Source organism: Epinephelus lanceolatus, chromosome 9 (assembly GCF_041903045.1).
Source record: "Epinephelus lanceolatus isolate andai-2023 chromosome 9, ASM4190304v1, whole genome shotgun sequence".
NCBI classification, from domain to species: domain Eukaryota; kingdom Metazoa; phylum Chordata; class Actinopteri; order Perciformes; family Serranidae; genus Epinephelus; species Epinephelus lanceolatus.
The window spans coordinates 7,360,476-7,388,176 of record NC_135742.1 but is presented as its reverse complement, the minus strand read 5'-3'; the positions used below and the strand labels follow the sequence as shown (position 1 = coordinate 7,388,176).

At 41.0% G+C, this 27,701-nt stretch overlaps 5 protein-coding genes across 5 annotated transcripts; all 5 read left to right on the top strand.

Moving 5' to 3' along the window:
* Positions 1-415: 415 nt before the first annotated feature.
* Positions 416-6,959, top strand: LOC144464233 (zinc-binding protein A33-like). Its single transcript, XM_078170494.1, has one exon. It carries the CDS (start codon positions 575-577, stop codon positions 2,000-2,002), a length of 1,428 nt encoding a protein of 475 aa, XP_078026620.1. The 5' UTR covers positions 416-574; the 3' UTR covers positions 2,003-6,959.
* A 132-nt stretch (positions 6,960-7,091) lies between these two features.
* LOC144464234 (nuclear factor 7, brain-like) lies at positions 7,092-9,272 on the top strand. The gene has a single exon (XM_078170495.1). The coding sequence runs from the start codon at positions 7,343-7,345 to the stop codon at positions 8,768-8,770; it is 1,428 nt and encodes a 475-aa protein (XP_078026621.1). The 5' UTR covers positions 7,092-7,342; the 3' UTR covers positions 8,771-9,272.
* A 2,999-nt stretch (positions 9,273-12,271) lies between these two features.
* On the top strand, positions 12,272-18,686 carry LOC144464231 (nuclear factor 7, brain-like). Its single transcript, XM_078170492.1, has one exon. The coding sequence runs from the start codon at positions 12,302-12,304 to the stop codon at positions 13,727-13,729; it is 1,428 nt and encodes a 475-aa protein (XP_078026618.1). The 5' UTR covers positions 12,272-12,301; the 3' UTR covers positions 13,730-18,686.
* A 132-nt stretch (positions 18,687-18,818) lies between these two features.
* On the top strand, positions 18,819-20,850 carry LOC144464232 (zinc-binding protein A33-like). The gene has a single exon (XM_078170493.1). It carries the CDS (start codon positions 19,070-19,072, stop codon positions 20,495-20,497), a length of 1,428 nt encoding a protein of 475 aa, XP_078026619.1. The 5' UTR covers positions 18,819-19,069; the 3' UTR covers positions 20,498-20,850.
* Positions 20,851-25,035: 4,185 nt separating this feature from the next.
* On the top strand, positions 25,036-27,026 carry LOC117252980 (E3 ubiquitin-protein ligase TRIM35-like). The gene has a single exon (XM_033620290.2). The coding sequence runs from the start codon at positions 25,162-25,164 to the stop codon at positions 26,587-26,589; it is 1,428 nt and encodes a 475-aa protein (XP_033476181.2). The 5' UTR covers positions 25,036-25,161; the 3' UTR covers positions 26,590-27,026.
* The last annotated feature ends 675 nt before the right edge of the window (positions 27,027-27,701 follow it).

Sequence of the window (27,701 nt, the reverse complement as noted above, 5' to 3'; positions counted from 1 at the left end):
TGTGTGTTCTTAAGATTTTGAAAACTGTGATTCCTGTCAGTGCAGGTGAAGAGTGCTATATATTTAGATCAACTGAATGAAATGAACACAGTTCATTTCTTGTTGGCTGAAAAATAATAAATGTTGTAAAACTGGTTTAGTGTCACTCAGCCTGTTGAAATGTTCATTCCTCTGTAGACTAAAACACTACAGTCCTCTGCTTGTTTGTGGCATTTTGTGAACATTTCTGTTCTTTATTCAGTGAAACAAAACATACAAAGTCATATTTTTTTACACATTTTGCAGTGTACCCCTACAGGGAAACTATCCTGTATCAGGAAGAATATATTCAGCTCTGAAACACATTGTCACACCTCCATCTGCTGGTGACTAATGTACACAGCAACATTTCCCTGTGACAGACACAAGTGAAAATGAAAGTAGATTTTTACACTGTCAGTCAGAGCTGAGACGCCATTACAGGGTGTGAGATCTCTGCTGGAAAACACACGTTTGGAGTATTTGAAGTAATCAGACAAAGAGACAGTAACTCGGTGAGTTTTGCTTTTGAAAGACTATTTAGATATTGAGACAAATGGCTGAAAAAATTGCTCTTGTTGAAAGTTTTCTGAGCTGCCATGTGTGTTCAGAGACTTTCAGAGATCCTGTGTCTCTGAGCTGCAACCACAGCTTCTGTTCAAGCTGCCTGCAAAAATTCTGGGAACAAGCTAAAAACAAAAACTGTCCCATTTGTAAAAGAAAATCCTCAAAGGAATTCCCAGATGTGAACTTTACACTGAAGGAACTGGCTGACTCCTTTGCTGGGAGACAGAAAGCTGGCTCATCTGAGACAGAAAAAGGAGAGAAGAAGGTGGAGGTGGTGTGTAGTAAACATCAAGAAGAGCCTAGGTTGTTCTGTATGGATGAAGATAGAGCTGTGTGTCCTGTCTGTGAGTTTTCTCTCCACCACGGTCACAAGGTGGTTCCTATAGAAGAAGCAGTCAGTGAGCTGAAGGACCAGCTGAAATGTGACTTAAAGTCTCTGCAGGACAAGAGGGACAAATACAAACAAGTGGAGGAAACATACAATGAAGTGATTGAACACTCCAAGAAGCAGCTGTTGTCCACAGAGAGGCAGATCAGAGCAGAGTTCAACAAGCTCCAGCAGTTCCTGAAAGAGGAAGAGGAGTGCAGACTGGCAGCTGTGAGGGAGGAAGAGGAGCAGAAGGGGAAGACTCTCAGCAGAGAGATGAAGATGATTGAGGAGCAGATCTCCTCTCTGTCACACAGTATCTGTGCTGTTGAAGAAGAGCTGCAGAAACACAAGGTGCCATTCCTCAGCAGTTATAAAGCCACTCAGAGCAGAGCCAGAGTCCAGTGCTCACTGTCAGATCCACAGCTGGTCTCAGGAGCGCTGATAGATGTGGCCAAACACCTGGGCAACCTGTCCTTCAGAGTCTGGGAGAAGATGAAGGACAAGGTCCACTTCAGTCCTGTCATTCTGGACCCAAACACTGCATACCCCCGTCTCTATCTGTCTGATGATCTGACCAGTGTGAGATGTGAAGACACAGAGCAGCAGCTTCCTGACAATCCAGAGAGATTCACTCAGTATTCAGATGTTCTGGGCTCTGAGGGTTTCAGCTCAGGGAAACACAGCTGGGAGGTGGAGGTGGGAGACCATCCTCGCTGGATTTTGGGTTTGGCCAAAGAGTCAGTTGACAGGAAGGGAGAGATATCTACTTCACCAAAATATGGAAATTGGTGTTTATGTTATGATGATGGTAAATACACTAATGTTGCTGGTAAGACTGTCACAGTGAAGAAGAGTCTCCAGAGGATCAGAGTCCAGCTGGACTATGACAGGGGGAAGGTGTCCTTCTACGACCCTGAAGACATGACTCACATCTGCACTCACAGAGACGCTTTCACTGAGAAACTCTTCCCATATTTCAATATTGGAAAGGCTGGTGATGCTAAAACTGCTGATATCAAAATGTGTCAAAGTGAGATTTCTCTGTGATGTTCAGACATGTTGGTGTTAGTGAAGACTTTACTCTGACTTCACTGTCTGTCCAGATCTCACTGAAATAATCAAGACAATCAACAGTTAAACCAGTAAAAGATTCATGTGCTCAATACTCAAACTGCATTACATCATCAGGTTATAAACTCTCATACAGGTACAGATCAATTTATTAACCTGGTTATCATCATCTTGTGTTTAATCAGATCATAATATAACAAACACTGTATCCACTTCACCAGATTTGTTGTTGAGGGTTAGAGAAATTAAGATTTTCACTGTAGATTTGTTTCTTTAAACACGTTGAGTCAGTCAGCAGGACTGTATAATGCTGACACAGTGTATGAAGAGTGCAGAGATGGAGAAGTGTTTCCAAGAAGAAAACATGGTTTAAGAAATGTTTTCACTGTTACATTTTAATAATTATATAACCTACTTAATGCAGTTTTCAGGGACAACATGCTCACATGTGCATGATGTCATCAACATTATTGAATGTACAGTATGTATACAGGATGTGACTGCACGGACACATTTTACTTCCTGTAAACATCACAAGATGGAGACAAAGTCCACATGTTGTTCACAGCCTGCTCATTTTGAACACTGAACATTTGATTTCTGTCACTTACAGTGCTCTCCAAAAGTATTGGAACAGTGAGGCCAATTCCTTTATTTTTGTTGTAGACTGAAAATATTTGGGTTTGACATCAAAAGATGAATATGGGACAAGAGATCAACATTTCAGCTTTTATTTCCAGGTATTTACATCTGGATCTGATACACAACTTAGAAGATAGCACCTTTTGTTTGAACCCACCCATTTTTCATGAGAGCAAAAGTATTGGAACATGTGACTGACAGGTGTGTTTTGTTGCCCAGGTGTTTCCCAATTACATTGATTATTCAAACAATAAATAGCACTGAATGTCTGAGCTCAGTTTCAGATTGAGTATGATAGGTTTTGCCTGTGCAGACTGCATTTAGAGGTGGAACCAACATGAAAACCAGAGAGCTGTCTATGGGTGAAAAAGAAGCAATTGTGAATCTGAGAGAAGATGGACAATCAATCAGAGCCATTGCACAAACATTGGCCATAGCCAGTACAACCATTTGGAATGTCCTGAAGAAGAAAGAAACCACTGGTGTACTAAGCGACAGACGTCAAACAGGTAGACCAAGGAAAACATCAGCAGTTGATGACAGAAACATTGCGAGAGCTGTAAAGAAAGACCCTAAAACAACTGTTAGTGACATCAGCAACAACCTCCAGAGGGCAGGAGTGAAGGTATCACAATCTACTAGACTTCATGAACAAAAGTACAGAGGCTACACCAGATGATGCAAACCACTCATTAGCAAGAAGAATAGGAAGGCCAGGCTGGAATTTGCCAAAAGGTACAGAGATGAGCCTCAAAAATTCTGGGAAAAAGTTTTATGGACTGATGAGACAAAGATTAACTTTTTCCAAAGTGATGGAAAGGCGAAAGTTTGGGGAAAGAAAGGATCTGCTCATGATCCCAAACATACAAGCTCATCTGTGAAACACAGTGGAGGTAATGTCATGGCTTGGGCTTGCATGGCTTCTTCTGGGACGGACTCTTTCATCTTCATTGATGATGTAACACATGATGGCAGCAGCAAAATCAACTCAGAAGTCCACAGAAACATTTTGTCTGCTAATTTAAAGAAAGATGCAACCAAACTGATTGGGAGATCCTTCATCATGCAGCAAGATAACGACCCAAAACACACTGCCAAAACAACAAAGGAGTTCATCAGGGGCAAGAAGTGGAAGGTTTTAGACTGGCCAAGTCAGTCTCCAGACTTAAACCCAATAGAGCATGCATTTTACCTGCTGAAGAGGAGACTGAAGGGAGTAACTCCCCAAAACAAACAACAACTGAAAGAGGCTGCGGTGAAAGCCTGGAAAAGCATCACAAAAGAAGAATGCAAAAGTTTGGTGATGCCAGTGAGTCACAGGCTTGATGCAGTTATTGAAAGCAAAGGATTTGCAACTAAATATTAAGTCTCATTCATTTTAATCTATTTTAAGTTTATATGTTCCAATACTTTTGCTCACCTAAAAATTTTGTGTTCCATTACAAATAATGCTATCTTCTAAGTTGTGTATCAGATCCAGATGTAAATACCTGGAAATAAAAGCTGAAATGTTGATCTCTTGTCTCATATTCATTTTTTGATGTCAAACCCAAATGTTTTCAGTCTACAACAAAAGTAAACGAATTGGACTGACTGTTCCAATACTTTTGGAGGGCACTGTATTTTAAGACACACCCTTGTCAATACACTTCCATCACTGCTGTGGCTCCTGATGATATTGTTGCTTCATCAGGCACCAGTTTAGTCAAATCATCTCAAAGACATTATTCGCACTGAATTATATCTCTAACATGAGTCTTTTCAGCTCTTAACAGGCCGACATTTATTTTGTGCTGCTGTACCATCATCAAGATCCAAGATACAGATTCACACTGACTTTAAACATGTTTCATTTTGTGCAACTTTCTTTTTCCTTCTTGTCTTTTCTGCTGGTGTCACAGAAAAACTCAACTGCTCAGTAAAACACAGAACAGAAGTACAAACAGGGCAACATGAGTCTCTGTATTAGTCCAGTTTTTCTTTCCTCCCATTAAACACACAAACATTTCACTGTTAAAATACAAAGCAGCGACATCATCATGACCGACACTAGCAACAGTGGGATCACATCAATGGAGTGGTACTGAATCCAGGACATCTTGTAGGAGTGGGTCTTTAAGTGAGCAGCTCCCTTGTGTCTCATGACAAACTGGATCCAGAACATGGCTCGGTCCAGAGGCTTCATGGGCTGGTCTCTGTGCAGCCTGGAGAGCTCCTGCATCTTCTCCCTGTAGGACGGCTCATAAAGCACCGCCTTCACCGCCTCCAGGAAGTTGTCTGTGTTCAACATGCCAATGTCCAGCACTTTGCCAACGCCCCTGGCTCTCATCCTGAACAGGTCATCTTCCTGGTCAAACATCAGAGGGAGGCTGATGATGGGAACTCCATGGTAGATGGCCTCTTCACGTCCAAGTCAAGTCAACTTCTTATATATATAAAACCAAATATCACAGATCACAAAACAGACTCATAAAACAGATCACTGTCACTGCAGCTTGAACATTTCACTACATTTATTGAAACAAGTGACCAAACAGAGACATGTTAGTGAGAGTTTGAAGAACATTCCTGATGGTTATAAGAGACGTGCTGCCATGTTGGAAGAGAACTGAACTGAAATTTGACCATGTAGCTGTATCTTAATGGACTATTCAACATTTAATCAACGTGGATGAAATAACCACAGTCACACTGATGTGTTAGCAGAGCATGTTTCCTGTTGCATGATCCTGTTGTTGAACTGGTTTAGTGTCAGTCAGCCTGTTGAGATGTTCAGCTCCCTGTTTCATGTTTATGGTGTTTTTATGAGCTGTAGAAATTAAATTCTTTAGTAAGTAGACATAGAAAATACCCCCCATTATTAAGATGATGTTCTTTTGTTTGTTTTCCTACAGATACATGTGCAAAGAATTTGCTTTGTATTGTACAGTCGAAAAACATCCTGACACCATCTGCTGGTGATGAAATGACAAAGCAGCATTTCCTCCTAATAATTCACCCTGTGACAGAGCTGAGTACAAATTCTTTTCTGACACTGTTGAGCAGAGCTGAGACGTTACATTTCAATGAGGACTGTCAGTTCTCAGAATACAGGACTCCTGTCTGTCCCCACAGTTAAAAAGTAATCATCAGGTCACAGGGCCCTTTCCTATCAGGCCCCCATCCTCTGGAGTAAGCTCTGTCTGTCCCAGGAGAGGGCTCCCTCCTCAGTCGCTCTAACTGAGGTTTCTCTCATTTTGTCCTGGTTATGATTCTTTTCAGGAGTTTTTCCTGATCTGATTCATCTCAGGACAGAGGGTGGCATAAGCTGCACAGATTGTGAAGCCCCTTGGGAAGATTTATGATTTGTGATATTAGGTTATTTATAGAATATTGACTTAACTTGACTTGAGGGTTGAATTTAAAACTAATCATGTAGCTGTATTTTACTGGAGTACGACACATTTAATCAAACTACATGTAATAAACACAGTCATACTGATGTGTTGGCAGAACATGTTTCCTGTTGGCTGAAAAACAAATATGTTGTTCAGCTGGTTTAGTGTCAGTGAGCCTGTTGAAGTGTTCAGTCCTCACTGGAGGAATAAAGAAAAATTACTTTGTGTTTCACTGCAGCTTTGACACTTCAGCTCATTTATTGAAATGAGTGACCGAACAGAGCGACCCAGTCACCAGAATAAATGTTGGTGTCGTATGTTTTCGTGTTTTGTGATTTGTAACGTCATTTGTATCAGATAAGTTGAAACTTGGGGCGTCGGTGGCTTAGTGGTAGAGCAGGTGCCCCATGTACAAGGCTGTTGCCACAGCGGCCTGGGTTCAACTCCAGACTGTGGCCCTTTGCTGCATGTCACTCCCCCTCTCCCCCACTTCACGCTTGTGTGTTCTATCTAATAAAGGCTAAAAATGCTCCAAAAAATATCTTTAAAAAAAAGATAAGTTGAAACTTTACATTTTGCTCATCTGGGTCTGGCCCCACGCTACATAGCAAACATGTTGACCCCATATGAGGCAGTTCGCAGCCTGAGAGCCTCAGGTGGGGCCTTTCTGGCAACATTAGGTTAGACAAAGACGAGATCTTATTTTGATTGTTCCTTTCCTCTGGGATTTTCTTAGGGTCATAGTAGACTGACTTTGTAATTATCTGAAACGTAAACATTTAACCATGTACCTGTATTTTAATGGAGTACCACATGTTTATTAAACTGGATGATATAAACACAGTCACACTGATGTGTTAGCAGAGCATGTTTCCTGATACATGTTGACTTAAAAATAAAACTGTGAAACATCAGCTTTAGGAGATAAATTATTTATGAAGTAGACTTGAAACAAAAGACATTTTATTTATTTTTTTTTCCAGATGCATGTGCAATGAAATTGTATTTTAGTGACTGAAGAGTGAAATATTTACCTTTGAAAAACATCCCGACACCATCTGCTGGTGACTGAATGACATAGCAGCATCCCTTTCTGATTATTCACACTGTGACAGAGGTGAGTACAAATGAAAGTAGATTGAAAGTAGATTTTGACATTGTTGATCAGAGCTGAGATGCCATTACAGGGTGTGAGATCGCTGCTGGAAAACACACGTTTGGAGTATTTAAAACAGTCAAATGAAGGGACAGTAAATCGGTGAGTCTTGTTTTTGAAATAATTTCGATACCAAGACAAATGGCTGACAATACTGCTCTCCTCCAAAGTTTCCTGAGCTGCCACGTGTGTTCAGAGACTTTCAGAGATCCTGTGTCTCTGAGCTGCAGCCACAGCTTCTGTTTAAGCTGCCTGCAAAAATTCTGGGAACAAGCTGAAAGCAAAAACTGTCCCCTTTGTAAAAGAAAATCCTCAAAGACTGATCCATTAGTGAACTTTACACTGAAGGACCTGGCTGACTCCTTTGCTGGGAGACAGAAAGCTGGCTCATCTGAGACAGAAAAAGGAGAGAAGAAGGAGGAGGTGGTGTGTAGTAAACATCAAGAAGAGCCTAGATTGTTCTGTATGGATGAAGATAGAGCTGTGTGTCCTGTCTGTGAGTTTTCTCTCCACCACGGTCACAAGGTGGTTCCTATAGAAGAAGCAGTCAGTGAGCTGAAGGACCAGCTGAAATGTGACTTAAAGTCTCTGCAGGACAAGAGGGACAAATACAAACAAGTGGAGGAAACATACAATGAAGTGATTGAACACTCCAAGAAGCAGCTGTTGTCCACAGAGAGGCAGATCAGAGCAGAGTTCAACAAGCTCCATCAGTTCCTGAAAGAGGAAGAGGAGTGCAGACTGGCAGCTCTGAGGGAGGAAGAGGAGCAGAAGGGGAAGACTATCAGCAGAGAGATGGAGATGATTGAGGAGCAGATCTCCTCTCTGTCACACAGTATCTGTGCTGTTGAAGAAGAGCTGCAGAAACACAAGGTGCCATTCCTCAGCAGTTATAAAGCCACTCAGAGCAGAGCCAGAGTCCAGTGCTCACTGTCAGATCCACAGCTGGTCTCAGGAGCGCTGATAGATGTGGCCAAACACCTGGGCAACCTGTCCTTCAGAGTCTGGGAGAAGATGAAGGACAAGGTCCACTTCAGTCCTGTCATTCTGGACCTAAACACTGCACACCCCCGTCTCTATCTGTCTGATGATCTGACCAGTGTGAGACAGGGAGACACAAAGCAGCAGCTTCCTGACAATCCAGAACGATTCACTCAGTATTCAGATGTTCTGGGCTCTGAGGGCTTCAGCTCAGGGAAACACAGCTGGGAGGTGGAGGTGGGAGACCATCCTCACTGGATTTTGGGTTTGGCCAAAGAGTCAGTTGACAGGAAAGGAGAGATAGATGCTTCACCAGAATATGGAAATTGGTGTTTATGTTATGAAGATGGAAAATACACTGATGTTGTTGGTGAGACTGTCACAGTGAAGAAGAGTCTCCAGAGGATCAGAGTCCAGCTGGACTATGACGGGGGGGAGGTGTCCTTCTACGACCCTGAAGACATGACTCACATCTGCACTCACAGAGACACTTTCACTGAGAGACTCTTCCCATATATCAGTATTGGAGCGGCTGGTGATGCTAAAACTGCTGATATCAAAATGTGTCAAAGTGAGATTTCTCTGTGATGTTCAGACATGTTGGTGTTAGTGAAGACTTTACTCTGACTTCACTGTTTGTCCAGATCTCACTGAAATAATCAAGACAATCAACAGTTAAACCAGAAAAAGATTCATGTGCTCAATACTCAAACTGCATTACATCATCAGGTTATAAACTCTCATACAGGTACAGATCAATTTATTAACCTGGTTATCATCATCTTGTGTTTAATCAGATCATAATATAACAAACACTGTATCCACTTCACCAAATATTTTGTTTGCAGCTTTGTGATTCTTTACTTTTATTGTAATCAGTTTTTAAAAGTTGTTTTTCTTAACTGTCTGAAATGATTTATTGATTGTTTTCATGCAACCATGTCATAATGAATTTAGTTTTATTGTCTTCAGCCAAAATGTATAAACATGATGAGTCCTGCTTTTGATATTCTGCTTAATTTTTCAGGTATTTTTCATTAATATTTGGCTCATGTTGTTTTGTAAATACTCTTTGTTGTCTTTTAAGAAACAGCTGAAAACATGAGGAATAAAGCATGGTATATTGAAGAAGAGTTGTGCAGTTTGTTTCATTATGACGGAGTTGTATTGATTCTCACACTCACTGTGTGTGTGTGTGTGTGTGTGTGTGTGTATGTGTGTGTGTGTGTGTGTGTGTGTTTTCGTTCCTAAAATTAGAAACAGTCAGTGTTATGGCTGTATGTGTTCCTGTGCTGTTGTTCTTGTCTCCTCTCCTGTAGCTCCGTCCAGGTGTGCTGTATTACCTAAGGAGGTGCAGCTGGCCTGAGAAGGAGGAGCTGAGGAGCTCCTGTGGCAGCAGCAGAGGAGGAGTGGATTTATGTTTATGAACCCCTTTGGTTTGATTGTTTTAATGGTGTCTTATGTGGCTGATTTGGGTCAGTGGTAAAGTGTTGTTCACCTCACGAGTGGAAGATAACACTCAGATATCACATTTAAAAGATGGTCAAACTTTACCCTCCTACAACTTTACTGCATCATTATAAAGTCTAAAAAGTTCAGTTCAGAGTTCAGCAAAAGAGTCAAAGATAATAATTTACCATAATCTCAAGAAATATTTTTTGATTCACTTTCCTAATAAATCAAACCAGCAGAATCATCACAGCTATAACCTACTTAATGCAGTTTACAGGGACAACGTGCTGAAAGGGTGTGATTGCATGGACACATTTTACTTCCTGTAAACGTCACAAGATGGAGACAACGTCCACATGTTGTTCACAGCCTGCTCATTTTCAACACTGAACATTTGATTTCTGTCACTTATTCGTATGCATATTATTGTTTGCAGCACAGTTTGATCAACAGTAGCTCCTCTTGGCAGTTTCTGATAGATTTTCCTTTTAAGTCACACCCTTTGTCAATACACTTCCATCACTGCTGTGGCTCCTGATGTTGTTGCTTCATCAGGCACCAATTTAGTCAAATCATTTCAAGGACATTATTCAGATTGAATTATATTCATAAGATATCTTTCGGAAAAGGAGAACCTAAAATTAACCTAACCTCACCTAACTGAAATCCAGAGATCCCTGAGGCTGATCCCTGAGGTACCTGATGGTGTACTGTAAGACATACAGATGGAAGCCATGCTTTTCATATGGTGACTCTAAATTGTCCGTAGGTGTGAATGTGAGTGTGAATGGTTGTCTGTCTCTATGTGTCAGCCCTGTGATAGTCTGGTGACCTGTCCAGGGTGAACCCTGCCTCTCGCCCAATGTCAGCTGGGATAGGCTCCAGCCCCCCCGCGACCCTCAAGAGGATAAGCAGTTATGAAAATGGATGGGTGGATAATAATTATAATGCACTTTTATTTATAGGTGCCTTTCAAAGCACTGGAGGACACCTTACAAGACACTGTTAAAAAACACAAGCAGCAATTTATCTATACTAGATCAAACAATTCTGTTATATACAACAAAAGTTAATAAAATACCTACACCAAAATCCTTATTATAAATGCCGTTAAAAAATATCATTATAAAACAAAACAAGAGACAATAACTAAACACAGTACCTCATACAACACAAGGACAAACAGTCATACAACAGAAAGGTCACATTGGCATAACAATATTCCAAACTAGCTCAACTGCATCAAGTACAAGTTGACAAAATCAAAAGAAAGAAAAAAAGAAAAATATAAGAAAATACAAGGCGTTGTTGAAGAGATCAGAGTAGAGACCCATCACTCTTCATCACACCTCCTCAGCTTCAATAAACCTTCCCCAGCTATCTAAGTGACCTTGGTTATATGTATAATATCCTTCCAAAATAAAGTGGTGTTAATGGAAGCCCTTAAATCTTTCCCTTACCATATTAGTAAGGAAATATTTGTCTCAACAAAATTAGACCAAAATGGTACAGCAGCAGCAGGAGTACTAATAACACCTTTTAGAAATAATATACATATGGTACGGTTACATTATATTGTGTTCTATTCTATTCCATTCTATTCTATTCTATTATATCATATCATGTTCTATTTTAAATGTCCTGTCTCTCTTGTCCTCTGCTCGGAGGATAAGGAGCTCCCAGACCTCATCATCTCCCTAGTTTTTCAAGTTAGCTGCTAACTGCTACTTGCTGCTTTTTAATTCTCCCAGCACTGGGTTGCACACAAAATGTTGTCAAAACATTACACCTGTCCTGTCCTGTTGGTTGTCCTGGTACACAGACACTGATCTGCTGCCAACCTTTTGCCGAGACATCTCTGTCGCCCCATTTCGTGATCGTATCTCTGATAAAGCACAACGAGGCGAAATAACAACGCGAAATCCCCCCCTTGAACAGGCAGTGTAACAGGGACTGAAGAAGCAACCAAAACATACCGAAAACATAACCTCGTTGGCTGAGGTAATAAAGCATTACATACTGTTGAAGAGTTGTGCAACTTGTTTCATTTTGATGGAGCTGTATTGATTTTCAGACTGGTTTGTGCCTCACTGTGTGTGTTCTTAAGATTTTGAAAACTGTGATTCCTGTCAGTGCAGGTGAAGAGTGCTATATATTTAGACCAACTGAATGAAATGAACATAGTTCATTTCTTGTTGGCTGAAAAATAATAAATGTTGTAAAACTGGTTTAGTGTCACTCAGCCTGTTGAAATGTTCATTCCTCTGTAGACTAAAACACTACAGTCCTCTGCTTGTTTGTGGCATTTTGTGAACATTTCTGTTCTTTATTCAGTGAAACAAAACATACAAAGTCATATTTTTTTACACATTTTGCAGTGTACCCCTACAGGGAAACTATCCTGTATCAGGAAGAATATATTCAGCTCTGAAACACATTGTCACACCTCCATCTGCTGGTGACTAATGTACACAGCAACATTTCCCTGTGACAGACACAAGTGAAAATGAAAGTAGATTTTTACACTGTCAGTCAGAGCTGAGACGCCATTACAGGGTGTGAGATCTCTGCTGGAAAACACACGTTTGGAGTATTTGAAGTAATCAGACAAAGAGACAGTAACTCGGTGAGTTTTGCTTTTGAAAGACTATTTCGATATTGAGACAAATGGCTGAAAAAATTGCTCTTGTTGAAAGTTTCCTGAGCTGCCATGTGTGTTCAGAGACTTTCAGAGATCCTGTGTCTCTGAGCTGCAACCACAGCTTCTGTTCAAGCTGCCTGCAAAAATTCTGGGAACAAGCTAAAAACAAAAACTGTCCCATTTGTAAAAGAAAATCCTCAAAGGAATTCCCAGATGTGAACTTTACACTGAAGGAACTGGCTGACTCCTTTGCTGGGAGACAGAAAGCTGGCTCATCTGAGACAGAAAAAGGAGAGAAGAAGGTGGAGGTGGTGTGTAGTAAACATCAAGAAGAGCCTAGGTTGTTCTGTATGGATGAAGATAGAGCTGTGTGTCCTGTCTGTGAGTTTTCTCTCCACCACGGTCACAAGGTGGTTCCTATAGAAGAAGCAGTCAGTGAGCTGAAGGACCAGCTGAAATGTGACTTAAAGTCTCTGCAGGACAAGAGGGACAAATACAAACAAGTGGAGGAAACATACAATGAAGTGATTGAACACTCCAAGAAGCAGCTGTTGTCCACAGAGAGGCAGATCAGAGCAGAGTTCAACAAGCTCCATCAGTTCCTGAAAGAGGAAGAGGAGTGCAGACTGGCAGCTGTGAGGGAGGAAGAGGAGCAGAAGGGGAAGACTCTCAGCAGAGAGATGAAGATGATTGAGGAGCAGATCTCCTCTCTGTCACACAGTATCTGTGCTGTTGAAGAAGAGCTGCAGAAACACAAGGTGCCATTCCTCAGCAGTTATAAAGCCACTCAGAGCAGAGCCAGAGTCCAGTGCTCACTGTCAGATCCACAGCTGGTCTCAGGAGCGCTGATAGATGTGGCCAAACACCTGGGCAACCTGTCCTTCAGAGTCTGGGAGAAGATGAAGGACAAGGTCCACTTCAGTCCTGTCATTCTGGACCCAAACACTGCATACCCCTGTCTCTATCTGTCTGATGATCTGACCAGTGTGAGATGTGAAGACACAGAGCAGCAGCTTCCTGACAATCCAGAGAGATTCACTCAGTATTCAGATGTTCTGGGCTCTGAGGGCTTCAGCTCAGGGAAACACAGCTGGGAGGTGGAGGTGGGAGACCATCCTCGCTGGATTTTGGGTTTGGCCAAAGAGTCAGTTGACAGGAAGGGAGAGATATCTACTTCACCAAAATATGGAAATTGGTGTTTATGTTATGATGATGGTAAATACACTAATGTTGTTGGTGAGACTGTCACAGTGAAGAAGAGTCTCCAGAGGATCAGAGTCCAGCTGGACTATGACAGGGGGGAGGTGTCCTTCTACGACCCTGAAGACATGACTCACATCTGCACTCACAGAGACACTTTCACTGAGAAACTCTTCCCATATTTCAGCATTAGTTCGGCTGGTGATGCTAAAACTGCTGATATCAAAATGTGTCAAAGTGAGATTTCTCTGTGATGTTCAGACATGTTGATGTTAGTGAAGACTTTACTCTGACTTCACTGTCTGTCCAGATCTCACTGAAATAATCAAGACAATCAACAGTTAAACCAGTAAAAGATTCATGTGCTCAATACTCAAACTGCATTACATCATCAGGTTATAAACTCTCATACAGGTACAGATCAATTTATTAACCTGGTTATCATCATCTTGTGTTTAATCAGATCATAATATAACAAACACTGTATCCACTTCACCAGATTTGTTGTTGAGGGTTAGAGAAATTAAGATTTTCACTGTAGATTTGTTTCTTTAAACACGTTGAGTCAGTCAGCAGGACTGTATAATGCTGACACAGTGTATGAAGAGTGCAGAGATGGAGAAGTGTTTCCAAGAAGAAAACATGGTTTAAGAAATGTTTTCACTGTTACATTTTAATAATTATATAACCTACTTAATGCAGTTTTCAGGGACAACATGCTCACATGTGCATGATGTCATCAACATTATTGAATGTACAGTATGTATACAGGATGTGATTGCATGGACACATTTTACTTCCTGTAAACATCACAAGATGGAGACAAAGTCCACATGTTGTTCACAGCCTGCTCATTTTGAACACTGAACATTTGATTTCTGTCACTTACAGTGCCCTCCAAAAGTATTGGAACAGTGAGGCCAATTCCTTTATTTTTGTTGTAGACTGAAACTATTTGGGTTTGACATCAAAAGATGAATATGGGACAAGAGATCAACATTTCAGCTTTTATTTCCAGGTATTTACATCTGGATCTGATACACAACTTAGAAGATAGCACCTTTTGTTTGAACCCACCCATTTTTCATGAGAGCAAAAGTATTGGAACATGTGACTGACAGGTGTGTTTTGTTGCCCAGGTGTCTCCCAATTACATTGATTATTCAAACAATAAATAGCACTGAATGTCTGAGCTCAGTTTCAGATTGAGTATGATAGGTTTTGCCTGTGCAGACTGCATTTAGAGGTGGAACCAACATGAAAACCAGAGAGCTGTCTATGGGTGAAAAAGAAGCAATTGTGAATCTGAGAGAAGATGGACAATCAATCAGAGCCATTGCACAAACATTGGCCATAGCCAGTACAACCATTTGGAATGTCCTGAAGAAGAAAGAAACCACTGGTGTACTAAGCGACAGACGTCAAACAGGTAGACCAAGGAAAACATCAGCAGTTGATGACAGAAACATTGCGAGAGCTGTAAAGAAAGACCCTAAAACAACTGTTAGTGACATCAGCAACAACCTCCAGAGGGCAGGAGTGAAGGTATCACAATCTACTAGACTTCATGAACAAAAGTACAGAGGCTACACCAGATGATGCAAACCACTCATTAGCAAGAAGAATAGGAAGGCCAGGCTGGAATTTGCCAAAAGGTACAGAGATGAGCCTCAAAAATTCTGGGAAAAAGTTTTATGGACTGATGAGACAAAGATTAACTTTTTCCAAAGTGATGGAAAGGCGAAAGTTTGGGGAAAGAAAGGATCTGCTCATGATCCCAAACATACAAGCTCATCTGTGAAACACAGTGGAGGTAATGTCATGGCTTGGGCTTGCATGGCTTCTTCTGGGACGGACTCTTTCATCTTCATTGATGATGTAACACATGATGGCAGCAGCAAAATCAACTCAGAAGTCCACAGAAACATTTTGTCTGCTAATTTAAAGAAAGATGCAACCAAACTGATTGGGAGATCCTTCATCATGCAGCAAGATAACGACCCAAAACACACTGCCAAAACAACAAAGGAGTTCATCAGGGGCAAGAAGTGGAAGGTTTTAGACTGGCCAAGTCAGTCTCCAGACTTAAACCCAATAGAGCATGCATTTTACCTGCTGAAGAGGAGACTGAAGGGAGTAACTCCCCAAAACAAACAACAACTGAAAGAGGCTGCGGTGAAAGCCTGGAAAAGCATCACAAAAGAAGAATGCAAAAGTTTGGTGATGCCAGTGAGTCACAGGCTTGATGCAGTTATTGAAAGCAAAGGATTTGCAACTAAATATTAAGTCTCATTCACTTTAATCTATTTTAAGTTTATATGTTCCAATACTTTTGCTCACCTAAAAATTTTGTGTTCCATTACAAATAATGCTATCTTCTAAGTTGTGTATCAGATCCAGATGTAAATACCTGGAAATAAAAGCTGAAATGTTGATCTCTTGTCTCATATTCATTTTTTGATGTCAAACCCAAATGTTTTCAGTCTACAACAAAAGTAAACGAATTGGACTGACTGTTCCAATACTTTTGGAGGGCACTGTATTTTAAGACACACCCTTGTCAATACACTTCCATCACTGCTGTGGCTCCTGATGATATTGTTGCTTCATCAGGCACCAGTTTAGTCAAATCATCTCAAAGACATTATTCGCACTGAATTATATCTCTAACATGAGTCTTTTCAGCTCTTAACAGGCCGACATTTATTTTGTGCTGCTGTACCATCATCAAGATCCAAGATACAGATTCACACTGACTTTAAACATGTTTCATTTTGTGCAACTTTCTTTTTCCTTCTTGTCTTTTCTGCTGGTGTCACAGAAAAACTCAACTGCTCAATAAAACACAGAACAGAAGTACAAACAGGGCAACATGAGTCTCTGTATTAGTCCAGTTTTTCTTTCCTCCCATTAAACACACAAACATTTCACTGTTAAAATACAAAGCAGCGACATCATCATGACCGACACTAGCAACAGTGGGATCACATCAATGGAGTGGTACTGAATCCAGGACATCTTGTAGGAGTGGGTCTTTAAGTGAGCAGCTCCCTTGTGTCTCATGACAAACTGGATCCAGAACATGGCTCGGTCCAGAGGCTTCATGGGCTGGTCTCTGTGCAGCCTGGAGAGCTCCTGCATCTTCTCCCTGTAGGACGGCTCATAAAGCACCGCCTTCACCGCCTCCAGGAAGTTGTCTGTGTTCAACATGCCAATGTCCAGCACTTTGCCAACGCCCCTGGCTCTCATCCTGAACAGGTCATCTTCCTGGTCAAACATCAGAGGGAGGCTGATGATGGGAACTCCATGGTAGATGGCCTCTTCACGTCCAAGTCAAGTCAACTTCTTATATATATAAAACCAAATATCACAGATCACAAAACAGACTCATAAAACAGATCACTGTCACTGCAGCTTGAACATTTCACTACATTTATTGAAACAAGTGACCAAACAGAGACATGTTAGTGAGAATTTGAAGAACATTCCTGATGGTTATAAGAGACGTGCTGCCATGTTGGAAGAGAACTGAACTGAAATTTGACCATGTAGCTGTATCTTAATGGACTATTCAACATTTAATCAACGTGGATGAAATAACCACAGTCACACTGATGTGTTAGCAGAGCATGTTTCCTGTTGCATGATCCTGTTGTTGAACTGGTTTAGTGTCAGTCAGCCTGTTGAGATGTTCAGCTCCCTGTTTCATGTTTATGGTGTTTTTATGAGCTGTAGAAATTAAATTCTTTAGTAAGTAGACATAGAAAATACCCCCCATTATTAAGATGATGTTCTTTTGTTTGTTTTCCTACAGATACATGTGCAAAGAATTTGCTTTGTATTGTACAGTCGAAAAACATCCTGACACCATCTGCTGGTGATGAAATGACAAAGCAGCATTTCCTCCTAATAATTCACCCTGTGACAGAGCTGAGTACAAATTCTTTTCTGACACTGTTGAGCAGAGCTGAGACGTTACATTTCAATGAGGACTGTCAGTTCTCAGAATACAGGACTCCTGTCTGTCCCCACAGTTAAAAAGTAATCATCAGGTCACAGGGCCCTTTCCTATCAGGCCCCCATCCTCTGGAGTAAGCTCTGTCTGTCCCAGGAGAGGGCTCCCTCCTCAGTCGCTCTAACTGAGGTTTCTCTCATTTTGTCCTGGTTATGATTCTTTTCAGGAGTTTTTCCTGATCTGATTCATCTCAGGACAGAGGGTGGCATAAGCTGCACAGATTGTGAAGCCCCTTGGGAAGATTTATGATTTGTGATATTAGGTTATTTATAGAATATTGACTTAACTTGACTTGAGGGTTGAATTTAAAACTAATCATGTAGCTGTATTTTACTGGAGTACGACACATTTAATCAAACTACATGTAATAAACACAGTCATACTGATGTGTTGGCAGAACATGTTTCCTGTTGGCTGAAAAACAAATATGTTGTTCAGCTGGTTTAGTGTCAGTGAGCCTGTTGAAGTGTTCAGTCCTCACTGGAGGAATAAAGAAAAATTACTTTGTGTTTCACTGCAGCTTTGACACTTCAGCTCATTTATTGAAATGAGTGACCGAACAGAGCGACCCAGTCACCAGAATAAATGTTGGTGTCGTATGTTTTCGTGTTTTGTGATTTGTAACGTCATTTGTATCAGATAAGTTGAAACTTGGGGCGTCGGTGGCTTAGTGGTAGAGCAGGTGCCCCATGTACAAGGCTGTTGCCACAGCGGCCTGGGTTCAACTCCAGACTGTGGCCCTTTGCTGCATGTCACTCCCCCTCTCCCCCACTTCACGCTTGTGTGTCCTATCTAATAAAGGCTAAAAATGCTCCAAAAAATATCTTTAAAAAAAAGATAAGTTGAAACTTTACATTTTGCTCATCTGGGTCTGGCCCCACGCTACATAGCAAACATGTTGACCCCATGTGAGGCAGTTCGCAGCCTGAGAGCCTCAGGTGGGGCCTTTCTGGCAACATTAGGTTAGACAAAGACGAGATCTTATTTTGATTGTTCCTTTCCTCTGGGATTTTCTTAGGGTCATAGTAGACTGACTTTGTAATTATCTGAAACGTAAACATTTAACCATGTACCTGTATTTTAATGGAGTACCACATGTTTATTAAACTGGATGATATAAACACAGTCACACTGATGTGTTAGCAGAGCATGTTTCCTGATACATGTTGACTTAAAAATAAAACTGTGAAACATCAGCTTTAGGAGATAAATTATTTATGAAGTAGACTTGAAACAAAAGACATTTTATTTATTTTTTTTTCCAGATGCATGTGCAATGAAATTGTATTTTAGTGACTGAAGAGTGAAATATTTACCTTTGAAAAACATCCCGACACCATCTGCTGGTGACTGAATGACATAGCAGCATCCCTTTCTGATTATTCACACTGTGACAGAGGTGAGTACAAATGAAAGTAGATTGAAAGTAGATTTTGACATTGTTGATCAGAGCTGAGATGCCATTACAGGGTGTGAGATCGCTGCTGGAAAACACACGTTTGGAGTATTTAAAACAGTCAAATGAAGGGACAGTAAATCGGTGAGTCTTGTTTTTGAAATAATTTCGATACCAAGACAAATGGCTGACAATACTGCTCTCCTCCAAAGTTTCCTGAGCTGCCACGTGTGTTCAGAGACTTTCAGAGATCCTGTGTCTCTGAGCTGCAGCCACAGCTTCTGTTTAAGCTGCCTGCAAAAATTCTGGGAACAAGCTGAAAGCAAAAACTGTCCCCTTTGTAAAAGAAAATCCTCAAAGAGTGATCCATTAGTGAACTTTACACTGAAGGACCTGGCTGACTCCTTTGCTGGGAGACAGAAAGCTGGCTCATCTGAGACAGAAAAAGGAGAGAAGAAGGAGGAGGTGGTGTGTAGTAAACATCAAGAAGAGCCTAGATTGTTCTGTATGGATGAAGATAGAGCTGTGTGTCCTGTCTGTGAGTTTTCTCTCCACCACGGTCATAAGGTGGTTCCTATAGAAGAAGCAGTCAGTGAGCTGAAGGACCAGCTGAAATGTGACTTAAAGTCTCTGCAGGACAAGAGGGACAAATACAAACAAGTGGAGAAAACATACAATGAAGTGATTGAACTCTCCAAGAAGCAGCTGTTGTCCACAGAGAGGCAGATCAGAGCAGAGTTCAACAAGCTCCAGCAGTTCCTGAAAGAGGAAGAGGAGTCCAGACTGGCAGCTGTGAGGGAGGAAGAGGAGCAGAAGGGGAAGACTATCAGCAGAGAGATGAAGATGATTGAGGAGCAGATCTCCTCTCTGTCACACAGTATCTGTGCTGTTGAAGAAGAGCTGCAGAAACACAAGGTGCCATTCCTCAGCAGTTATAAAGCCACTCAGAGCAGAGCCAGAGTCCAGTGCTCACTGTCAGATCCACAGCTGGTCTCAGGAGCGCTGATAGATGTGGCCAAACACCTGGGCAACCTGTCCTTCAGAGTCTGGGAGAAGATGAAGGACAAGGTCCACTTCAGTCCTGTCATTCTGGACCTAAACACTGCACACCCCCGTCTCTATCTGTCTGATGATCTGACCAGTGTGAGACAGGGAGACACAAAGCAGCAGCTTCCTGACAATCCAGAACGATTCACTCAGTATTCAGATGTTCTGGGCTCTGAGGGCTTCAGCTCAGGGAAACACAGCTGGGAGGTGGAGGTGGGAGACCATCCTCACTGGATTTTGGGTTTGGCCAAAGAGTCAGTTGACAGGAAAGGAGAGATAGATGCTTCACCAGAATATGGAAATTGGTGTTTATGTTATGAAGATGGAAAATACACTGATGTTGTTGGTGAGACTGTCACAGTGAAGAAGAGTCTCCAGAGGATCAGAGTCCAGCTGGACTATGACGGGGGGGAGGTGTCCTTCTACGACCCTGAAGACATGACTCACATCTGCACTCACAGAGACACTTTCACTGAGAGACTCTTCCCATATATCAGTATTGGAGCGGCTGGTGATGCTAAAACTGCTGATATCAAAATGTGTCAAAGTGAGATTTCTCTGTGATGTTCAGACATGTTGGTGTTAGTGAAGACTTTACTCTGACTTCACTGTCTGTCCAGATCTCACTGAAATAATCAAGACAATCACTTTTATTGTAATCAGATTTTAAAAGTTGTTTTTCTTAACTGTCTGAAATGAATTGTTGATTGTTTTCATGCAACCATGTCATAATGAATTTAGTTATGTTGTCTTCAGCCAAAATGTATAAACATGATGAGTCCTGCTTTTGATATTCTGCTTAATTTTTCAGGGATGTTTAATAAATATTTGGCTCATGTTGTTTTGTAAATACTCTGATTGTACAATGCAGCTTTCTTTACTTTTGAGACACAGCTGAAAACATGTGAGAAATAAAGCATGGCATATTGAAGAAGAGTTGTGCAGTTTGTTTCATTATGAAGGAGTTGTATTGATTCTCACACTGGTCTGTGCCTCACTGTGTGTGTGTGTGTGTGTGTGTGTGTGTGTGTGTGTGTGTGTGTTCGTTCCTAAAATTAGAAACAGTCAGTGTTATGGCTGTATGTGTTCCTGTGCTGTTGTTCTTGTCTCCTCTCCTGTAGCTCCGCCCAGGTGTGCTGTATTACCTAAGGAGGTGCAGCTGGCCTGAGAAGGAGGAGCTGAGGAGCTCCTGTGGCAGCAGCAGAGGAGGAGTGGATTTATGTTTATGAATCCCTTTGGTTTGATTGTTTTAACGGTGTCTTATGTGGCTGATTTGGGTCAGTGGTAAAGTGTTGTTCACCCCACGAGTGGAACATAACACTCAGATATCACATTTAAAAGAAAATTTTACCCTCCTACAACTTTACTGCATCATTATAAAGTCTGAAAAGTTCAGTTCAGAGTTCAGCAAAAGAGTCAAAGATAATAATTTACCATAATCTCAAGAAATATTTATTGATTCACTTTCCTAATAAATCAAACCAGCAGAATCATCACAGTTGTTGATGAGCTTTGTGATTTGAAGTTGTAACAGTGTGTTGATACTCAAGTCTGTTATAGACAGCCTCACTGAAGAGAGGGAGCACTGAGGGTTGTTCACACACAGATGTAGTGATGGGTGTCTAAAGTTATTTGCTCTGAAGGAGAATTAAGATTTTCGCTGTAGATTTGTTTCTTTAAACACGTTGAGTCAGTCAGCAGGACTGTATAATGCTGACACAGTGTATGAAGGGTGCAGAGATGGAGAAGCATTTCCAAGAAGACAACATGGTTTAAGAAATGTTTTCACTGTTACATTTTATTAATTATATAACCTACTTAATGCAGTTTTCAGGGACAACATGCTCACATGTGCATAATGTCATCAACATTGTTGAATGTACAGTATGTATACAGGATGTGATTGCATGGACACATTTTACTTCCTGTAAACGTCACAAGATGGAGACAAAGTCCACATGTTGTTCACAGCCTGCTCATTTTGAACACTGAACATTTGATTTCTGTCACTTATTTTAAGACACACCTTTGTCAATACACTTCCATCACTGCTGTGGCTCCTGATGTTGTTGTTGCTTCATCAGGCACCAATTTAGTAAAATAATTTCAAAGACATTATTCAGATTGAATTATATTTATAAGATATCTTTCAGAAAATGAGAACCTAAAATCAACCTAACCTCATTTCACTAAAATCCAGAGTTCCCTGAGGCTGATCCTTGAGGTACCTGATGGTGTACTGTAAGACATACAGATGGAAGCCATGCTTTTCATATGGTGACTCTAAATTGTCCGTAGGTGTGAATGTGAGTGTGAATGGTTGTCTGTCTCTATGTGTCAGCCCTGTGATAGTCTGGTGACCTGTCCAGGGTGAACCCTGCCTCTCGCCCAATGTCAGCTGGGATAGACCCCAGCCCCCCCGCGACCCTCAAGAGGATAAGCAGTTATGAAAATGGATGGGTGGATAATAATTATAATGCACTTTTATTTATAGGTGCCTTTCAAAGCACTGGAGGACACCTTACAAGACACTGTTAAAAAACACAAGCAGCAATTTATCTATACTAGATCAAACAATTCTGTTATATACAACAAAAGTTAATAAAATACCTACACCAAAATCCTTATTATAAATGTCGTTAAAAAATAACATTATAAAACAAAACAAGAGACAATAACTAAACACAGTACCTCATACAACACAGGGACAAACAGTCATACAACAGAAAGGTCACATTGGCATAACAATATTCCAAACTAGCTCAACTGCATCAAGTACAAGTTGACAAAATCAAAAGAAAAAAAAAAAAGAAAAATATAAGAAAACACAAGGCGTTGTTGAAGAGATCAGAGTAGAGACCCATCACTCTTCATCACACCTCCTCAGCTTCAATAAACCTTCCCCAGCTATCTAAGTGACCTTGGTTATATGTATAATATCCTTCCAAAATAAAGTGGTGTTAATGGAAGCCCTTAAATCTTTCCCTTACCATATTAGTAAGGAGATATTTGTCTCAACAAAACTAGACCAAAATGGTACAGCAGCAGCAGGAGTACTAATAACACCTTTTAGAAATAATATACATATGGTACGGTTACATTATATTGTGTTCTATTCTATTCCATTCTATTCTATTCTATTATATCATATCATGTTCTATTATATATTATATTATATTATATTACATTATCAATCAATCAATCAATCAATCAATCAATAAAACTTTATTTATATAACACTTTTCATACCTCCTCAGATGCATTAACTACACACAGACCCCAAATCTTGCACTTCCAATAAAAAGAACCATGACATGACAGACAGATTACTACCAGGTGTGGTGAATCAGCCAGCTGGTACCACTAATTAAATGAGATCAACCCTGAGGAATGACCTGTCCTTTGAGTATTGTACTATTCTCAACATCCTCAAACACCAGTGTATGATAGCAGAGCCTTTACAAATGTACAAAATACACAACTATACACAGAATAACAAAAAGAAGAAAGTACAAAACATGACACAGCATATCCAAAAGGCCATGCTGGTAATTATAGATGTCTATAAAAGCAGGACAAATTAAGTGTTTCATTGAGGCCTAAAGGCTGTTCAGTTTTAAGAGGAAAGATTCATCGACTTTCACACTGCAAGAGTTTAGTTGCCAGATCTGAATGTCTGCAGCCAGGGTTAACTACATCAATGCCACAGACACTGAGTGCAGTGGCTGGATGTTTGGCCTCCTGAAGTGTGTAGCTACAGGGGATTTTGAATCCGCTCCATGAATAGATCTTCAGTGTTCACTGATTCTGGCTCTGAGTTACCGGCTGGTTTTGCCTTTATATTGCAGACCACAGGGACATGAAAGAAGGTAAATAACGTTAGTGGAACGACAAGTAATAAGCCTCATAATCCTGTTTTTTTTTCTTTTTGGTGATGTCACTGACAAAAGTGTTGGCTTTCTTGCTATTTTGGCAGGAAGTGTAATGGTGACGAGGAAAGAAGCCTATAGCAGTGATCCAGGAATGCAGGAATGGGACAGCATCTCACAGTCCCACTGTTACACCAGTCCCTATTCAAGGCTCTGAATATGTCTTCCACCACTACTCTTGATGTACATCTACATAACTTCACTTTAAGCGTGTTTATGTCCATGTGCTTTTTCACTTGTAGTCCAAGTTAGTAAGTGGCTCTTTTAAATGTCCAGTCTCTCTTGTCCTCTGCTCGGAGGATAAGGAGCTCCCAGACCTCATCATCTCCCTAGTTTTTCAAGTTAGCTGCTAACTGCTAGTTGCTGCTTTTTAATTCTCCCAGCACTGGGTTGCACACAAAATGTTGTCAAAACATTACACCTGTCCTGTCCTGCTGGTTGTCCTGGTACACAGACACTGATCTGCTGCCGACCTTTTGCCGAGACATCTCTGTCGCCCCATTTCGTGATCGTATCTCTGATAAAGCACAACGAGGCGAAATAACAACGCGAAATCCCCCCCTTGAACAGGCAGTGTAACAGGGACTGAAGAAGCAACCAAAACATACCGAAAACATAACCTCGTTGGCTGAGGTAATAAAGCATTACATACTGTTGAAGAGTTGTGCAACTTGTTTCATTTTGATGGAGCTGTATTGATTTTCAGACTGGTTTGTGCCTCACTGTGTGTGTTCTTAAAATTTTGAAAACTGTGATTCCTGTCAGTGTAGGTGAAGAGTGCTATATATTTAGACCAACTGAATGAAATGAACACAGTTCATTTCTTGTTGGCTGAAAAATAATAAATGTTGTAAAACTGGTTTAGTGTCACTCAGCCTGTTGAAATGTTCATTCCTCTGTAAACTAAAACACTACAGTCCTCTGCTTGTTTGTGGCATTTTGTGAACATTTCTGTTCTTTATTCAGTGAAACAAAACATGCAAAATCATAATCTTTTACACATTTTGCAGTGTACCCCTACAGGGAAACTATCCTGTATCAGGAAGAAAATATTCAGCTCTGAAACACATCATTACACCTCCATCTCCTGGTGACCAATGTACACAGCAGCATTTCCCTGTAACAGATATAAGTGAAAATGAAAGCAGATTTTGACACTGTCAATCAGAGCTGAGACGCCATTACAGGGTGTGAGATCTCTGCTGGAAAACACACGTTTGGAGTATTTGAAGTAATCAGACAAAGAGACAGTAACTCGGTGAGTTTTGCTTTTGAAAGACTATTTAGATATCGAGACAAATGGCTGAAAAAATTGCTCTTGTTGAAAGTTTTCTGAGCTGCCATGTGTGTTCAGAGACTTTCAGAGATCCTGTGTCTCTGAGCTGCAACCACAGCTTCTGTTCAAGCTGCCTGCAAAAATTCTGGGAACAAGCTAAAAACAAAAACTGTCCCCTTTGTAAAAGAAAATCCTCAAAAGAATTCCCAGCAGTGAACTTTGCACTGAGGCAACTGGCTGACTCCTTTGCTGGGAGACAGAAAGCTGGATCATCTGAGACAGAAAAAGGAGAGAAGAAGGTGGAGGTGGTGTGTAGTAAACATCAAGACGAGCCTAGATTATTCTGTGAGAATGAAGATAGAGCTGTGTGTCATGTTTGTGAGATTCCTCACCATGTTGGTCACAAGGTGGTTCCTATAGAAGAAGCAGTCAGTGAGCTGAAGGACCAGCTGAAATATGACTTAAAGTCTCTGCAGGACAAGAGGGACAAATACAAACAAGTGGAGGAAACATACAATGAAGTGATTGAACACTCCAAGAAGCAGCTGTTGTCCACAGAGAGGCAGATCAGAGCAGAGTTCAACAAGCTCCATCAGTTCCTGAAAGAGGAAGAGGAGTCCAGACTGGCAGCTGTGAGGGAGGAAGAGGAGCAGAAGAGGAAGATTATCAGCAGAGAGATGAAGATGATTGAGGAGCAGATCTCCTCTCTGTCACACAGTATCTGTGCTGTTGAAGAAGAGCTGCAGAAACACAAGGTGCCATTCCTCAGCAGTTATAAAGCCACTCAGAGCAGAGCCAGAGTCCAGTGCTCACTGTCAGATCCACAGCTGGTCTCAGGAGCGCTGATAGATGTGGCCAAACACCTGGGCAACCTGTCCTTCAGAGTCTGGGAGAAGATGAAGGACAAGGTCCACTTCAGTCCTGTCATTCTGGACCCAAACACTGCAAACCGTTGGCTCTATCTGTCTGATGATCTGACCAGTGTGAGAAATGGAGACACAAAGCAGCAGCTTCCTGCCAATCCAGAGAGAAACACTAACTACAGCAATGTTCTGGGCTCTGAGGGCTTCAGCTCAGGGAAACACAGCTGGGAGGTGGAGGTGGGAGACCATCCTCGCTGGAATATAGGTTTGGCCAAAGAGTCAGTTGACAGGAAAGGAGAGGTTTTTGCTGTACCAAAAGATGGAATCTGGTGTTTATTGTATGAAAATGGAAAATACACTGATGTTGTTGGTGAGACTGTCACAGTGAAGAAGAGTCTCCAAAGGATCAGAGTCCAGCTGGACTATGACAGGGGGGAGGTGTCCTTCTACGACCCTGAAGACATGACTCACATCTGCACTCACAGAGACACTTTCACTGAGAAACTCTTCCCATATTTCTTTATTGGAAAGGCTGGGGATGCTAAAACTGCTGATATCAAAATGTGTCAACGTGAGATTTCTCTGTGATGTTCAGACATGTTGGTGTTAATGAAGACTTTACTCTGACTTCACTGTTTGTCCAGATCTCACTGAAATAATCAAGACAATCAACAGTTAAACCTGGTTAAACATCATCAGGTTATAAACTCTCATACAGGTACAGATCAATTTATTAACCTGGTTATCATCATCTTGTGTTTAATCAGATCATAATCGAACAAACACATGTTTTTAAAAGTTGTTTTTCTCAACTGTCTGAAATGAACTGTTAATTGTTCTCATGCAACTGTGTCATAATGAATTTAGTTATATTATCATTAGCCAAAATGTATAAACATGATGAGTCCTGCTTTTGATATTCTGCTTAATTTTTCAGGTATTTTTTATTAATATTTGGCTCATGTTGTTTTGTAAATACTCTTTGTTGTCTTTTAAGAAACAGCTGAAAACATGTGAGGAATAAAGCATGGTATATTGAAGAAGAGTTGTGCAGTTTGTTTCATTATGAAGGAGTTGTATTGATTCTCACACTGGTCTGTGCCTCACTGTGTGTGTGTGTGTGTGTGTGTGTGTGTGTGTGTGTGTGTGATCTTAAAATTAGAAACAGTCAGTGTTATGGCTGTATGTGTTCCTGTGCTGTTGTTCTTGTCTCCTCTCCTTTAGCTCCGCCCAGGTGTGCTGTATTACCTAAGGAGGTGCAGCTGGCCTGAGAAGGAGGAGCTGAGGAGCTCCTGTGGCAGCAGCAGAGGAGGAGTGGATTTATGTTTATGAACCCCTTTGGTTTGATTGTTTTTACGGTGTCTTATGTGGCTGATTTGGGTCAGTGGTAAAGTGTTGTTCACCTCACGAGTGAGGCATAACACTCAGATATCACATTTAAAAGATGGTCAAACTTTACCCTCCTACAACTTTACTGCATCATTATAAAGTCTGAAAAGTTCAGTTCAGAGTTCAGCAAAAGAGTCAAATATAATAATTTACCATAATCTCAAGAAATATTTATTGATTCACTTTCCTAATAAATCAAACCAGCAGAATCATCACAGCTGTTGATGAGCTTTGTGATTTGAAGTTGTAACAGTGTGTTGATACTCAAGTCTGTTACAGACAGCCTCACTGAAGAGAGGGAGCACTGAGGG

What these genes read in the sequence shown, in the direction of transcription:
- LOC144464233 (XM_078170494.1), top strand. Translation starts at nt 575, where the DNA reads ATGGCTGAAAAAATTGCTCTTGTTGAAAGTTTTCTGAGCTGCCATGTG.
- LOC144464234 (XM_078170495.1), top strand. Translation starts at nt 7,343, where the DNA reads ATGGCTGACAATACTGCTCTCCTCCAAAGTTTCCTGAGCTGCCACGTG.
- LOC144464231 (XM_078170492.1), top strand. Translation starts at nt 12,302, where the DNA reads ATGGCTGAAAAAATTGCTCTTGTTGAAAGTTTCCTGAGCTGCCATGTG.
- LOC144464232 (XM_078170493.1), top strand. Translation starts at nt 19,070, where the DNA reads ATGGCTGACAATACTGCTCTCCTCCAAAGTTTCCTGAGCTGCCACGTG.
- LOC117252980 (XM_033620290.2), top strand. Translation starts at nt 25,162, where the DNA reads ATGGCTGAAAAAATTGCTCTTGTTGAAAGTTTTCTGAGCTGCCATGTG.